This window comes from Paramisgurnus dabryanus, chromosome 19, assembly GCF_030506205.2.
Source record: "Paramisgurnus dabryanus chromosome 19, PD_genome_1.1, whole genome shotgun sequence".
Lineage (NCBI taxonomy): Eukaryota > Metazoa > Chordata > Actinopteri > Cypriniformes > Cobitidae > Paramisgurnus > Paramisgurnus dabryanus.
The window spans coordinates 5,968,522-5,985,870 of record NC_133355.1 but is presented as its reverse complement, the minus strand read 5'-3'; the positions used below and the strand labels follow the sequence as shown (position 1 = coordinate 5,985,870).

The following is a 17,349-nucleotide window of genomic DNA, read 5'->3' as shown; positions in this document are numbered from 1 at the left end:
TTTCAATCTATAAACTTTTCATTCAATTGTGATCAAACCGAAATATTAAACAGATTCAGTTCTCATATCATCATGAAAACAGAAACTTCGTCATTATGATGCTTTTTAAACTCTGATCTGTCCTTCAGATGAAAACGTTCTGATAGTCTTACAGCTATCTGAGTGTTTACAAATACCACACATATCATCACATGTCTGTAGCCTTGAATACACACAATTATTAGGCTATTCCCAAAAACAGGATTACAGACAACAGAATCATATCTATATGTATTACGCAGGTTAAAAAATTATATATAACAAACTGCACAAACACATTTTTAATAGCAACTCATAAAAAAATTTATCTTAATGAACTAAGGGGCAGTTTCCCAGATAGGGTTTAGTTTAAATTATATTTGGACATTTAAGTAGTTTTTATAAACATACCTTACAAAAAAACATTACTGGTGTGCACCTCGAGACATAACAATGGCAGTAAAATATTTAAAGATATGTTTTCAGCATCATTTTATTCTTGGATTATACTTAAGCCATGTCTGGGAAACTGCCCCTAAAAGTTTATTGGGGTGCACTTTGTTTTTTCTATATCCGAATGAGAGACTTTGTTTTAGACAAATTGATTTTAAATGAGATAACAAGATAATATATGATAGATTCATGCTGTCTAGAGTCTTAAGATATATACAGGAGTGGATCTCTTTAAGTTAAAGAGCTTGGCATAGCTTTTAGTTTTTAGTTGTTTAAGCTTATTTTGCCTCTATTTTAAATAAGCCATTTTGTTTCCTGTTTGAAATTGGATGAGGCTGTCTATGGACTCTGGACCCAGGCATTGAAACACTGATGTGTAGCTAAATGCTGCCACCTAGTGTTGAAGTTACTTATATTCACCAGGTTCCTATGTAGGCTAATTAAAAATATTAAGAACCTACAGTGCATTCAGAAAGTATTCAGACCCTCTTCACTTTTTCAATTTTGTTATTTTGTTCTTTTTTCATTAATCTATACCCAGATACCCATCTTTATGACCCCATAATTTTTAAAAAGTCTGTAAATGTATTAAAAAGAAAAAATGAAATATCACACACTGTCAGAAAAAAAGTATAAAACTGCTTGTTAGGGATACAAAACATTTAACTGTACCTTTAAAGGTAGACAATATGTCTTTAAGATACAGTAATGTACCCAAAAAGGTACAACATTTATTATGTAAAGTTACATAACCACCCCAGTGACAGAAAAGGTACAGTTTTGTACCCTTTTTCTGACAGTGATTTACATAAGTATTCAGACCCTTTACTCAGTACTCAGTTGAAACCCCTTTAGTAATACTACTGAAATCTTTTTGGGTATACGACACAACATGTTTTGCACACCTGGATTGGAGAATTTTCTGACATTCTTCTTTGTGAATCTTCTCAGGTTGGTTGGATGGGGACCGTCGGAGACCGTCAGGGTCTCTCCAGAAATGTTTGTTGGGGTTCAAGTCAGAGCTTTGGTTGTCCCTTAGCAACTTCTGCCATTGTCCTGTTGGAAGGTAAAGGTCATGAGCGAGGATAACTCTCTACTTTGCTTCATTTAGCTTTCCCTGATCAGTCTCCCAGTCCCTGCTGCTGAAAAACATCCCCAAAGCAGGATGCTGCCACCACCATGCTTCTTTGTTGGGATGCACCCTAGAAACTGATCCCATAGACTGCCATTATTAAAGGCCCAGATGGATAACTTTGCAGCACAATGTCACAAAAACAAGGGGGAGGCTCATTCGGTCTCTGAAAATCATAATTTGCTATTAAGCACATTCTTAGCAACCACAGAGAGTACCCTAACAACCATTTACCAAGACCTATATCTCTGCATCAGAAAATTGTAGAGGCATGGGGGTTGGCTCTTTTACTCATTTACTCGGGGCAACAAACAACCAATCACAAATCACCTTCACCACTTTTTATCCATGTCCTAGCAATGAGCGCTCTCTAGCCACCAAAACGCTAACAGTTATATTTTCAAATCTGAAGGTCATTGTGGCATTGCCGCATTGGGGTTAGTTTAAATTACTCATACGGGCATGCAGCCATGGGATTATCAACACTGGCAGCTGCCAAACCACTCCCTATCAACCAAAGAGAATACCCTAGCAACCGTTAAGACTTAAATCTCTGCATCAGAATATCATAGAGAAATGGGTTTTGGCTCTTTTGACTCATGTTGGTAAACAGGACTTCCAACATGCCACGGCAAGCACCACCAGTGGTGACATTTCATGAAAACCTATGGCACAATTTCCTGTGGGAATACAAGACGGACATTCTCAAATTACGAAACTATAAAACCATAAAATTATACTTAAGATTGCGTACACACAAGATGTAGACTTAAAGACAACAACAAACCAATGTAAGCGATATAAACGAAAACGAAAAATATAAAATCCTGTTTGTTTCAAATACTTTTTACTTTTTAACGAAGTACAATTCTAACAACAACTTTCTAACAAAAACTTTCTCTTAGTACCAAAGAGGAAAACAAAATTTGCACAATCCACATTTTCAGTTCAAGGTACACTGCTTTGAAACAGCCTGCCAACTGAACTGAAAAGGCAAACAAAATTTTACATTTTTCAAAGAAATTTAAAAAGGTTTGTGAGCACTGATAGTCATACACAGTCTCAGCTTTGTTTTGTTGTTTTTTTGTTTTTTAACTTTCACTTTTTTGCGGAGCATACTCACAGTTCGTGGCCGGGAGGGAGCTGTGTTTGGCGGAAGAGAGGTTGCTGAGAGCAGCGCAGACAGACAGTGGTGGTGTTTGTGTGGAGAAAAGCGGAGACTTTGGCTACATTTTTGTCTGAATAATTTTTTCCGCTGTTTTTCACTTTTAGTTTATTTTGATAAAGCTTTTGTTAATTTACCACACACTCAATCGCGGAATCTCTGCAAAAACTTCATTGAGTGAACTTGAGTTACGCGCGCGCGCATATGCGGCAATACATGGAATGATCCACTCTGGGGGCGCATTCATGCAGATGTAATAATAACGTTAACACTTTTTATGGGAATGTACTGAAAAAACACAAATATGATTAAATAGAAATATGTAATTAAACAAAATGTAGATGGCTTCTGGAAATCTTGATGATTATTAAGTGCAATAAGTGTCAGCTTACCAAGTACACCCCTACGTTTTGGGGCTCCTTGGTAGCTCGGGGCCCAGTTGCTGACCTTTGCGTATGGGTCCTCCCCTGCCTCTGAAACAAACATTATTTTACCGATTTATTTTCTCTCTTTCTTAATTTAGTAACTTAAATATGAGAGAACAATTATATATATATATATATATATATATATATATATATATATATATATATATATATATATATATATATATATATATATATATATATATATATATATATATATATTAGTGGTTTCCCTACTGAAAAATGCAGCCTTAAGACATAAGTTGTTGATTGCTGTGTGGCAAGCTGGTCTATAGTCGTGTTTTGGTCATTTTTTAAGTTGGTCTAGCTGGACTTAGCTTGTGAGGGTGGAAGACCAGCTGACCCACCAGCGTGATCAGCTTTGCTAGGCTTGGTGGACCAGCTCAGCTACTGCCACCTTAAACCAGCTAAAACCATCTACCAGCTTATGCTGGTCTTTGCTGGATTTTTCAGTAGGTTTTCGGCCAATTTTAACGTCTATATGGGGAGAATATGATGTTAAAAAAAAGCTTTTGAATGATATAAAACGGATAAGTGCTATTCTTCTGCCATTAATGTCATAGTGAATTTATTTCTCGCTTTAACCACTGTATCCCTTATCTTGTAAATGAATAAAAGAATCTCTTTGAGCAATTATGCACCTCTTTGCAAATTGTGAACTTTCAGGAAATTGTGGTGAATTGACTTTTTTTTTTCTCATACACTGCAAAGCAAACATCTTAATCTCCATCAGGCACATGAAATACTGTAAGTACAAAACCAGCCAATCTGCATGCTCAACAGGCGGAGACATTTCCATATATAAACAACATCTGTATTGAGCAACTTCGGCTGTGCAGACGTACAACCAGGGCAAAATCTATAGTCTGTTCCAGTTTGTTAAAGTGTCCCAACATGTCCATGAACACAGAGGGAATGCACGTGAATCTCATCGAGGATCCAGAACCGGATATCGGTGATTACTGCAATACTGGAGAAGTGCGATATTCGGGTACGTTATTTCACTTCATAATGTAAAAGCATAAGAGGCATAACTTCATAGACCCTTATGAATAAAGTCTCCAGTTTCGCTGGTCGAAAACTCCGGTGTGCCTGTGGATGCCAGATGTAAAAGTAGCAAAAGTAAAGCATTTTAAAACGAAAAGACACTAATGTAAACCAGTTGCGTTGCGGGGGGTTGGGGTGGGTTTTGGGGTGGGGGATCAAAACATCTTGTAAGGATTGAAAACGTAGCGTAGCCCTATTAGTTCACAAATGTAATCGATTTTATAATTATTATTTTATTGTTTTCATATTACACAAATGTATAGATCTGCATTTATTTCACGCGTGATTTTTTTCCGCTAAAAATTCCGAGTTGTGTCCGAGTAGAGTTGTTGGACAGTGCAGTGTCTGTTCCGGCCTGCAGGTGGCACTGTTGATAACACAGTCAGTCATTGAACATCACCTTTCATCAGGTAAATAAAATAATGTTACGGCAAATTGTTAACAACTCATGTCTCAATTGTTAATATCTCAAAAGCTTAATAATTTAAATTAAACATAATCTCAAAGCTGAATAAAGCTTTCCATTGATGTATGGTTTGTCAAAATCTGGAATCTGAGGGTGCAAAAAAAAAAAAATCCAATAAATCCAAATGAAGTCCTGAGCAATACACATTACTAATGATAAATATTTTTTTCTATATATTTACGGTAAGAAATGTACAAAAATTTTCTTTATATAATGGTATATGGTATATATATATATATATATATATATATATATATATACCATTGTGTCAAAATCTTTATTTAATATCCTTATGATTTTGGCATAATAAAACTACAATTTTGGCCCATACAATGTATTGTTGGCTATTGCAACAAATATACTCGTGCTACTTGTGACTGGTTTTCTGGTCCAGGGTAACATTTATTAATCTTTGTTTATGCCATTAGTTCAGTGTTCATTAACTACAGTCAAGTTAACAGATCCAACATTTTTCATCTAAAAATGTATTCGTAAATGCTTTTTTTACTGTTGTATGTAATACTTGAAATAACTAATGTCTCTAAAGCAACCTACAAAATACATTTGGGCTCATGACTTTTTTTGTAATTTTTTAACAACTTGTATTTGCAATGGAAATTACACTATAGTGTTACCTCCTGCGGAAATAATGCTAACAGCATACATGAAACACACAATAATGAACTATTTTGAAACCAAAAGAATGAATTTGGCAGAAAGGTGACAAGTTTGCATCCCTACGACCATCCCACCCCCTTAATAAGTTTTAATATCTCAATATGCTTTCAAAGGTTGGAAAAGTTTTTGAATATTTTTGAAGATATAGTTTGTTTTAGGCAAACGGGGAAAACATTTCAAAAGAATGTTTTTTTTGTCTTTTTGGAAAACTGGACTTTTTAAGTATATGGATGTGCCGACCCATCAACCGATCAGTGTTCAAAAAACTGCTTCGAAATCATTGAACTTCATGACATGTCCTACAAGAGTGATTATTGATAGGCTGTCTGCCATCTTTAAAAATAAAATAAGTAAAAGAAAAATCATCCACTGACTTTAAAGTACTCAAGTAAATGTACTTCATCCATCCATCTCTAGATTTGACTCTAGATTTGAAGGCAGGGAAAAAATGCTATTCCTGCATTTTTTAAAGATGATCTTGTGTGTCTATTAAAATCAGCAACACTTTTAAACTACATATTTGTGATGCACTGACATGTTCCCAACAGGATGTTTAAATTGTTACTAAACCCATTATGCTTTTATATTCAAATAACAGGTTAAGTTGCTTTATTTGACCTTTGGAAAACCTTTTAAAAAGTATAGCAAGCTGAGACAAGTCTAAGCATGCAGGACCTCGACAATACAGCTCTTGCAAGGCAATATACAATAATGGCATTGTATTTATTAAACACGTGGAACTTAAATATAACGCACGTTTTTATTTGTATGTTAACAAGAGCAAAAATAAATAGACCTGTAAATAAGTAGTAACAGTAGGTTAGTGATAGTTAAAATCGTGACAATGCAGTAAACTAGGAGAACTAGAGACTAATCTGTGTGTGTGTGTGTGTGTGTGTCAATGTGCTTTCAGTGTTGATAAACTAGTTCACTGCTTCTCAGCGTGTGCCGTTCCTTTTTGACCCCCAAAAAGCATATTATACAATGTAATTCTGTTGGGTTTGATTACAGAATTTATGATAACTTAATAAATTTCATAAACTGGCATAAAACATGGAACCCCTGGTACCATCTGGCTAGATAATATATCATCTCAAGACAAGAAATGGTCAAACATGTCCACTGGGTGTCAGAGAGTTGCAGATGGTTTGTTTTTTATGCTATTTCATTTATGTGAAAAACTCATATGTTGTAAATCAAGATGTTTTTTGTATTTTTTCACAGTTTTGAATAACCAACAAAATAATGGAAAGCGACCATTTTGTCAAGAGCCCTTCAAGGTGGCAACCGCATGCCTCACTGCCTTCTGTCTCCTCTTACTCGTGATTCTGGTGGCTACAAATATTTACAGTGTGTACTTCTTCTTTTCTGACTATTAATATGTACATAATTGCTGTTATCGAGATTTATTAACTAGTTCCCCATAAGACAACTTGAGTCATGATCTTGTGCTTTTCTCAAGTTCTTCGTCATAGCTGAGCACTGGGTAAAAGGTTTGCATGCAGGTTTAAATCAACACTTTAGTATCAGGGGTTTTTAAACTTTTTTGTCACCCAAACTAAAAAAAAAATTCTTAAGGTATCCTCTTTAATAGCTACCGAGCCCCTAAGGTGACACTGAAGTTTAGTTTCATGTGCTCACGCGAAACCTGCATTTGCAGAATTTTTTTAAAAAGTTTAGTTTTGCGTGCTCACGTGAAATTATCGGGTGCGCACGTGAAACTTTCGCTTTCATGCGAAACTAAACTTTATTTAATTTTGCTCTATGTGCCCTTAGGTGCTCCGTAATGAGCACATTTCCATTTCAAAAATATATTTAATATATTTATCATATATATATTTTTCATCAGTTTTAATTTTTTTATCAGTAGTAGTAATTTACATAAGCTAGTAATTGTTATTATTACCAGTTGGACCTTAATCTGGTAATTTACTTTTATTGCTCCATAAAGGCCCAGTTTCACAGACTTAGCTTTACCTCTTAAGACCTGGTCTGTCCACATACATGGACATCATAATTTTTTGATGTTGGTACCATAATACTTAATTCTGTGTAACTGGAACCTGTTGTACACAAACATGGACAATTACACTGCTTCATGTTCATAGAAAAATATTTGGTTAATATATTTATTGGTTCTTCCTAACCCCAAAATAGCTGGAAGAAATCTAAAAAAAGACAAACCAAAGCTCGGGTCTTAGGAGGTTAAGCTAGGACTTACAGTAAGTTGCCATCCGGGAAGATTGGCACAACTAATTTCGCTCTAATCCTCACACACTGATGCATCATGTGTCATCTGTCATCATTCTGCATGTTTTTCTCTTCATTCCTGGAAATCATTGCATGTTTATCTGACGATGCATCATCTTCTTTTCTTCCTTCCCTTTTCTGTTAGGGAGTTCTTCTGTTCAGGATCTCCCCTCCAGTCCTGCTGAAGCTCAAATGCTTAAAACCTGCGCCAACGTGGACAATCTGACAGCAGAACTGCAGATTTTGAGAAAAGCGAAGAGTGACCTGGAGGAAGAGAAGTCACAGCTGAAGATCAAAATAACTGCGCTAGGTTTGTGACGTGTCTGTGATAACAAAATAGCACTGAATAAAAAGCATTTTTTCCGGTAGCTCAGTGGCTACACTGTTAAAACAAACAGTCGAGTCACCTTTAAAAACAAGGCAATGTATCACAAGCATTTTTTTAGTTAACTCAATGAAGAGGAACTACAGTCCACCAACTGGAAAATTTTTCACCCCAAAATAAAATAAATCACTTGTTCACCTCACAGTCTCATATCTTATGTAAATGATGTCTTTCCTGGATTGAATATCACGATTTTAGGAAAACAAATAAAATAACTATTTGTCTTTATAGAAGCATCGGCTGCTACAAAATGCACTCCAGTGACAGCGAAAGATCCCTGTCCAGTTGACTGGCATTATTTCGAAGGCAGCTGTTACTTCATCTCTGACGACATCACAAGCTGGCCAAGAAGTCAGGCTTACTGCAAACAAAGAGGAGGAGACCTGGCTATCGTCCTTACAGCTGAAGAACAGGTGAATAAGAACTGTGTATCTTGAACCTCTTTCACACAGCGCATTGATCCCAGAAAATTGCCCAAAAATTACTAAAGGGGACCTAGTAACATTGCTGGAACATTTCTGGAGCGCATGCTGTGTGAACATAAGTCAGGAATAATGCCTTAAGGTGTGTAAGAATAATTTGTCATCGCAACAACTTATTGATGGTTAAAAAGTCTTTATCAATATGACTGAGGTCGATCGGATGCAAATTTCTAACATATTGAAAGGTTTGGTGCGGTCCGATCTGTGATCCGATCATCAGGAAAAAAGTAAGCATGTAAACGCCTGAATCGTAGTATTTTCTCAAATGGATGCAAAAATACCTTGCCCAGAATAATTGTGCTTAAATTCATGCCTTATATTTACTATTTATTATATGCCGCATACACACCAAACACCTCACTTTAGATTACTCGCAGGATTTTACTTCATGTCATGCTAATTTTTTGCTTTTCGCTGCAAGTGCGCCACCTGCCCGCGCAACCCAGTCTCACCCCATGTCGTCAATATTTGACGACACTTGACCATTCGTCATATGTTGACGCGAAGGGTATACCTTTCGCGTCATTTTTTGACGAACTGGGGACTTCAATACTATTACGTCCGTTGCATTCTCTTTCCTATTTTCTTACCATTTTCGCGTCGGTTTAGGGTTAGATTTACATAATGACATCCCTACCCAAACCTAACTCTAACCCCAACGCCAGGTGACAACTGTTTAATTTCGCGTACACTGTTTAATTTTGCGTAATCTAACCCTAAACCGACGCGAAAATGGTAAGAAAATAGGAAAGAGAATGCAACGGACGTAATAGTATTGAAGTCCCCAGTTCGTCAAAAAATGACGCGAAAGGTATACCCTTCGCGTCAACATATGACGAATGGTCAAGTGTCGTCAAATATTGACGACATGGGGTGAGACTGTGTTAGCCCGCGCGAGTTTACGCCTATTCGTATCTTTGCATTGCCTTGGTATATAATCTACTCGCGCAAATCGTTAAATTAGCGTTTGGTGTGTACGCCCCATTACGGTAAAGGGGTCACGCGCTGTACATTCTGCAGCATTCATGTCTTTCATATCATTACATAAAGCAAAAATGCCTTTCGAAAAGTGTGTTTTTTTGCTTAACTGGAAACTTCTTAACTCTTTCACCGCCAGCGTTTTAAAAAAAAGTTGCCAGCCAGCGCCAGCGTTTTTCATGATTTTCACCAAAGTTTAATGCCTTCCAGAAAATGTTCTTCTTTAAATAAATAAACATACAATATACCAAATGAAAGAACAGACCCTCTGCTTTCAAACAAAAAAAACCGTTTCATCCTACCTTTAGTGGTTCTTTTGCAATCAGCTTTTGAATATGGGTAGGTTTTTGCAAAAACACCATATTTTGAGCAAAAAGCAAAAATAATTCCATATTTGTGACGGACTTTTCATAGAGATCCCATTCAGAGCGATCTTTAAAACAGACACGGACATGCAGCCGCTTGCCATAGGGCAATACTTCCGGTTTTAAAAAGTTGCGGTATTGCGGAAAGACGGAAAATCTCGTCATTGGCGGGGAAGCGTTGTCTCTTAATTGACGAGATATCTCGTCAATGGCGGGGAAAGAGTTAAAAACAACTTTCTCCAACTCAGCTTTGACTTCTACATTTATTCAGAGATAAATCGCAAACTCGACTAGAGATGCTATGCGCCAGGTTGCCAAGTCCTCTGATTTTTTTTTAAGTTCAGATTAGTTTCCATTAGTTAATTTTTTTGCGGGTTAAAGAGGGTTTTGTTAATTAGTATTGACATTTGGGCTTTGAATAGTCATTGGGATGCTTTTGAGCTAGCTTTGAATGTCCATTGGGCTGGTTTTAATACGCAAATCTGACAACCCTGGCGCAGACGATTGGCTCAGATTATTTAGAATGTATATGTTAACGTTAATGTTAATCAGATTGCAATGTTTAGGGAGCATGTAAACAGTACTGTCGTAACCTGCATTCAGATTAAATGCAGAGTTTACACCCAAAGGTAAGGTAAGCTGCTAAGGTAAGCTGGAGCTAAACTCTGCAGGACACACCGGCCCTCCAAGACCGAGTTTAGGCACCCCTGCCATAGAAGAACCATTTTTGGTTCCTCAATGATTATTTTAGTCATTTGAAGTACCATTTTTACTACAAAGAACCAGGCACGTGCACACATAGACATCAAAGGGGGCTTGAGCACCTGCCCTTTTTATTCCTGGAGAGAAAGTGCCCTTTTTTTCTGGGGTGCTTTAAAAAAAATATATATATATATATATGATCTTTATTCTTATAACAACTGATGTATGTCTGTTTCTTGTGTTTTTTACTTGTTGCTTATTTAATTTAACATGAATTTATTCAGAAATCATTTAAATGAGATTTAAACTCTTATATAAAGAAAAATAGCGCTATTTGTGGCACACAAACGGTTAACAGATGAGTCCCGCCTCCAAAATTCACATCGCTAATATGATTGGCTTTACCTTTCCTTAGTCCCGCCTCTCTAACGTACTTCGCTTTATGATTGGTTTGTCAACACTCGTGGGGCATGATTCGCGCTTCAAGCGCCAAAGCTCAGCCCGACCGAGACGCGATCATGTGCATGATTATGCAGGCAGGCTACCGGTAAGTGTGTGAGGAAGAAAGCATTTTTATATTAACAGTTTTATGCACAAAATATGGGACACGTTGTTACACATAACGATTCAGGGACATTGTTTTCCATGGCAATCCCATATTAACCTGAAGAGTTGCAAACTTGTAACAGTGTAGTGTAGTTTAAACAGACTGCTCATAAAATAATAAAGCACAAACAATAAAATAATTGCTAACTGCAGTAGTAAGCTTTTTGGTTTGCGTTTTTTGTAATGGCTGTTAAATAAGTATAATGTGTTATACTGGAGTGCTGGAGTAGATTGGGAAGAAATCTGATGGTTCAGTATTTTACTTGCCCAGTCTGAATTTCAGTCTGACATCACAAAAAAGTAAAATATAAAATACAAATAAAATAGGCCTAATCTATATTTGTTGTTTCTGACATGTGTAACCCTCATAAATATGAAACCTAAGATTAAAGGTGCCATAGGATGTGTTGTCATAATATGTTAAATTGTTCTTTGACAATTACATAGAAGGTATGTTGCTTTATTAAGTGCGAAAATTATCCAGAAACGTTTTTACATGTCCATTTACAACCCTAGAATTTGACATTTTAATTAAATGGTCTATTTTTGCCCTATTTGAAAGGGATATGAATAATAATGTTGAGCTCTGCTCTGAGGCTCATGCCAGAAGCTCACATTAGTAAACAGACCTTATATTTTGAGCCCTTATCAGACAAAAATACATTTTGAGTAACAACTAATCAGCTAAACGCTAGCATATGATATAGCATTTATTGGCATGTAGTATAACTCAGCAGTCACCAGGGGCGTCAGTTTGTGTTGAAAAGTGGTGGGGACAAAAAATCAGATAAAAAAACATTACAGCAGGACGGGAGAAATATTGAATAACTGCGCATCAAAAATGGGCATAGCGTAGGCTAGTCAACAACACAAAAATACTTAGCATAAATCCCTCAACAATGTCGACTAACAGTCCCTACAACACCAGTTCAACCGAACAGTGCCAAAGCACCATACTGTAGAAAACAGCAGCACGTTCAGTCAATGATTACAATGAAATTCATTATTATGTAAAAGAAAACACACCATAAGCATACAACGCAACATTTGTGACCCTGGATCACAAAAACAAGCCATACACTGCAAAAAATATGAATATTTTTGTCTTGTTTTCAGTAAAAATATATAAAAGTTCTTAAATTAAGATGCTTTTTCTTGATCAGCAAAATGACCTTAGAAAATAAGTCTAGTTTTTAGAGCAAAAATACCAAATGTAAGTGATTTTGTGCATAAAACAAGCAAAAAAAAAAAAATCTGCCAATGGGGTAAGCAAAAAAATCTTAAACATTTTTCTTAAAAACAAAATTCAAGAAAAAATCAAGAAAAAAATTGCTTACCCCATTGGCAGATTTTTTTTGCTTGTTTTATGCACAAAATCACTTAAATTTGATATTTTTGGTCTAAAAACTAGATTTTGCTCATCAAGAAAAAGCATCTCTTTTACTGAAAACAAGACAAAAATACAAGATAAAAATTCTTGAAAATCTGACTTTCTTAGTATTTTTGTCTTGTTTTCAGTAGAAATATCAAAAAATTCTTAAATTAAGATGTATTTTCTTGATGAGCAAAATGAAGTAAGAAAATAAGTCTAGTTTTTGAACAAAAACTATACAATTTCAGTGAATATGTGCTTAAAACAAGCAAAAATATCTGCCAAAGGGGTGAGAAAATTTTGCTTATTTTAGATTTTTTTTTCTCACCCCATTGAAAGATATTTTTGCTTGTTTTAATCACAAATTGACTTAAATTGTATATTTTTCGTCTAAAAACTAGACTTATTTTCTTTGGTCATTTTGCTCATCAAGAAAATACATCTTAATTTAAGAATTTTTTGATATTTCTACTGAAAACAAGACAAAAATACTAAGTAAGAAAGTCATTTTTGCAATGTAAGTCGTACAGGTATTGTGTGATTTTTCAGAACATTTTAACCAAATACTTTCAAAAAGTGGTGGGGACAAAATCAGCCATTTCAAAAAGTGGTGGGGACATGTCCCCAGCGTCCCCAGTGTAAATGACACCTATGGCAGTCACAACATTGTTTTTAGCATTTTAACAAATTTGTAATTAATGTGTAATTTAATGTTTTCAAAACATGCACATTGTCTAATGGCTTCCTTTGCTGCTCTATAAACCTAGACTACTAGGAGACCATGGTGTCTGTGTGAACTGATTATTTTGTAGACATCTTTTGAAAATTAAACAATTGCGTGAGTTTGAGGAAGATAAAATTAATTAACCTTTTTAATATATTTTTTTTAAAAAGGAAGTCAGAATTGCGTTAATATATATACTTTTTGTTTAAAAAAAAAACAAGAAGAGAAGTGCCCTTTATTTCACTTGAGCCCCTGCCCCTCAAAATGTCTGTGCACGTCCCTGCAAAGAACCATTTGTGAATCAGAAAAGTTAAAGGGTCTATATGTAACCATTTAGCCAAAAATGGATCCTCTACGTAAAGTACCTATATCTTAGTGTATTGGCTTGTAGTGTGAAAGACATAACCTCAAATAAAACTTGTAAGCTAATACCTTGAAAAAGATGCTGACAACATTACTAAACAATGACATCTATTTCCAATCATATCTGACCTCCTGACCTGATGAAGACTTTTATATGGGACTTGCTGCCACGTGGTCACTGGAACGCCTACTGGATTGGCATAACTGATGAAGAGACAGAAGATGAATGGCGCTGGGTGGATGGAACCAAACTGGTTGGAGGGTGAGTGAGAACATTTAAATTCTTTAAATTCATTCTTAATTCTCAATGAAGTGCCCCACTGAGGCTGTGCCTTTTAAGAAGGACTTAATATATACCAGTTTGGTACAGATATGTACCTTTGAGGTATCTAACACAACGTACAGATTAGCTGGCCAATAGGGACACAGCGCTTTTCAGATCGATAAGTTTTGTACCAAATCAATCCGTTTTAGGAAGACAGGGATATCTGGGGCTTAAAAAATGTACGGTATGTGGAAAAAAACACATTGCACACATTGTATTATACCAAATACACAAAATAACGTTTTTAGCAATGAAATAAGTGCCCTTTAATATGTTTATTAATAATACATCCTAGTACCCAGGGTAAATCTGTCTGGGATAAACTTATGTAGCACTTTATTGTCCTTTTTTTAGTTTCTGGGAAGACGGCGAGCCTAACAATCACATTAATGAGGACTGTGGCAACATGGTAAAAACTATGGTTTTAAGTCGCGTAGCTACAAAGAGCTGGTACGACGCCCCATGTCACATGTCCAGACCCTTTATCTGTGAGAAGAAGGCAGATGTGTCCTCTTAATCATCATCATCATCCATCTCCTATCATCATCTTCATCTTAAGTTTCAGGGTGTTTTCAATAAGAAATGTTGCAGAATGAAGAAGGATTACTGATATGAGTTATGATTGTACTTTGTATGCTTGATCTCAGGATTTTAACAATTTTAATCCATTATAATATATTTACTGTTTAAAATGTAGGGTCATTTAATTAAATCAATTTACTTTTGTCCACATTTTATCATAATACTATACAAATGTAACTTGGAAAAATTTTGTGGCAACAACACATTTACATTTACTCATTTACCGTGAAATGCTTTTAAACAGTATTGAAAGAGGTCGCATTTATTCTGCGCTCTTATTGGTTGCTTTTCTTTATGATTCAGTCCAAGTCATCCATTTCAATAACATTTTTTGTTTTGTAACAAAAAAATATGTTGGCACTATCACAGATTTCTCCACATAACATTCCACTCAAGTGATTATAAACTTTTGATGGCTTAGTGTAAAACACGGTTTTCATACTGGGGTCCGGGGATCTTATATTTGCATTTGTATTTTTCTATGTGTTTCCTTATTACAGTGCCTTTTATCTCAGGTTTGTATTCCTTGTAATGCTGCAAACTAAATTTATTGTCAGAGTGGCTGCAGTACGAATAAATGTTTATAAAAAAAATGTATTTTATACATCAGCATTATTCTAATTGTAGCTGCACGGTCATTGATCAAAACAGCAGTAGAAGGATATTTTTCTGTCTAAACATAACTGTAAGCTTTTAGCTTGTACACTACCTATTTAGTCATTAACTGCTTGCATATCATAAAAATCTGACTTTTTCCATGTTTAAGTACTATAATTGATTCCCCAGTGCTTCTATCACCCTATAAAATATGAAAAAGAACAACCTAGTAACTTAGTTCTGGTAAACAATTCTCTGAAAGCATGTAAAAAATAGGTCATTGAAATTGTGATGTCAGAAGGGGATCTTATTATAATAATACCGCCCCTTAATCTGCAACTATCCAACCACAGCACTGCTATTTAGTGCAGAAAGAGGAAGAGAGAAATAATTGACAGCACAATTGAGTTTTAATTTCAACAAACCACCATTATGGTGATCAGTGTTTGCATTTCATCAGCTCATTTGCATTTTAAGAACACACCCAAAACAGGACATTTATGCTCACACCTACAAAGTGGCAATTTTAACATGCTATAATAAATTATCTATATGGTATTTTGAGCAAAAACTTCACAAACGTTATCTGGGGACACCAAAGATTTATTTTACATCTTAAAAAAGTCTTGTAAAATGATCCATTTAATAAAAAAATTTGTAAAAAAAATATTTTACTAAATAGGTAAAGTTTGTCATTCAAAATAATTGGTCTCTATTAGTTTTCAAGTTAAAATAAATGTTTTGCCAAATAAAAATATCAAAAACATGTTTCCTCTTTTTAGTATTCATGCTAATTAGATGGTTCATTTTAAACAGCAGATCGGGTGGTATTACTACTGTAAAAAATTTTTTTTACAGTGTAGAGCTGATCTGCTCCTGGCCTGATACGCTGAACGTATGCTGCTTTTCTTTCAAACAAAAGTTCCTCTTTGGACAGATTACGATAGATTTTCTTTGTAGCATAAACACATGCTTTACTACCATTTAAACTTTAACTGGAATGTCACTGTTTCTGTCACTGCAACTTCCCTAACACACACGCGCACTTCTGACCCTCGCAGAGTTAGGGATGAATCATGCTTACTTTGAAATAACACTGTTTGTTATTGCCTGACTCAACAACAAAATAACAAAAACATACTTACTGCCAGCTACAACACAACGCATCGGGTCTGTGCTGTACTAACAGTATCGGGCTCGACATACTTTAAATATTATCATACATAATTTTAACAATATTATAATAATGTCAGAGGGAATCTGTGTCAACACTTTTAAAAGTAAAGGTGCTACAAACGTTTTTTTGTGGATAAAAATTGTTCTTCTATGACATCACTGTGAAGAACCTTTCAAGCACATTTATTTAAATTCATTCACTATGCATTTTTAAATGAATGAAATTCAATTCTCAATGCATTTTTAAATAAATAAAATTTAATTCCTAATGCATTTTTAAATAAATTAAATTCAATTATCAATGCATTTTTCATTTTTAAATAAATTAAATTCTCAATGCATTTTTAAATAAATTCAATCCAATTCTCAATGCATTTTTTTAATAAATTAAATTAAATTCTTAATGCATTTTTAAATACATTAAATTCAATTATCAATGCATTTTTCATTTTTAAATAAATTAAATACTCAATGCATTTTTAAATAAATTCAATCCATTTCTCAATGCATTTTTAAATAAATTAATTCAATTCTTAATGCATTCACATAATTTGTTAAGTAAATTCCTAGTGCCCCCTATACTGGCATTTTGAACGAAGTGTCAGCTATAAGAACATTGGCCTTCGTATTACTTTGGAAACTAATAATGTTATATTAAAAACTTTCATTAACTAAGGTGAACTCTTTTATAAAGAAAAAACTTGTGCTGCTTTTTGTTTTATAACAAGCGGAAAAGATTCCCGACCCTGCTCTGGATTTAACAATAGCCTAATGACATTTGTGTTGGTTATGTGATAACTTGTGACTCTTTATGAATATTTAACTATTTTAATTAAGGGCTATTGTGCATAACAGGAGTTTTGTTAATTTTATGTTGATTAAAAAGCTTTTTCTAATGTGTATTGAAAGTTCAGAATTAATCACAGTTAAAATCATAACTTAAACAGCCCATGTAATGATAAATGTTAGAAAGTGGGTGGGAAATGCAAATTATGTGCATTTCAATGGGAAAAACTTCTGCAAAAGTGTAGCACATA

The 17,349-nt window shown here is 34.9% G+C and overlaps 1 protein-coding gene across 2 annotated transcripts; it reads left to right on the top strand.

Moving 5' to 3' along the window:
- Window positions 1-4,025: 4,025 nt before the first annotated feature.
- LOC135775844 (CD209 antigen-like protein C) lies at window positions 4,026-15,751 on the top strand. 2 transcript variants are annotated; one of them, XM_065286386.2, is made up of 6 exons: window positions 4,029-4,205; window positions 6,630-6,755; window positions 7,801-7,965; window positions 8,272-8,453; window positions 13,779-13,894; window positions 14,312-15,749. In XM_065286386.2, the coding sequence occupies exons 1-6, from the start codon at window positions 4,109-4,111 to the stop codon at window positions 14,472-14,474; spliced, it is 849 nt and encodes a 282-aa protein (XP_065142458.1). In that variant the 5' UTR covers window positions 4,029-4,108; the 3' UTR covers window positions 14,475-15,749. The 2 variants fall into 2 exon arrangements, with proteins under 2 accessions (XP_065142467.1, XP_065142458.1); XM_065286395.2 differs by lacking the exon at window positions 6,630-6,755 and having other exon boundaries at window positions 4,026-4,205; window positions 14,312-15,751.
- Window positions 15,752-17,349: the final 1,598 nt, after the last annotated feature.

What these genes read in the sequence shown, in the direction of transcription:
- LOC135775844 (XM_065286386.2), top strand. Translation starts at nt 4,109, where the DNA reads ATGTCCATGAACACAGAGGGAATGCACGTGAATCTCATCGAGGATCCA. An exon ending in GGTGGCTACAAATATTTACA is followed by an intron (nt 6,756 to 7,800) that starts GTGTGTACTTCT and finishes CTTTTCTGTTAG; the next exon opens with GGAGTTCTTCTGTTCAGGAT. An exon ending in GATCAAAATAACTGCGCTAG is followed by an intron (nt 7,966 to 8,271) that starts GTTTGTGACGTG and finishes TTGTCTTTATAG; the next exon opens with AAGCATCGGCTGCTACAAAA.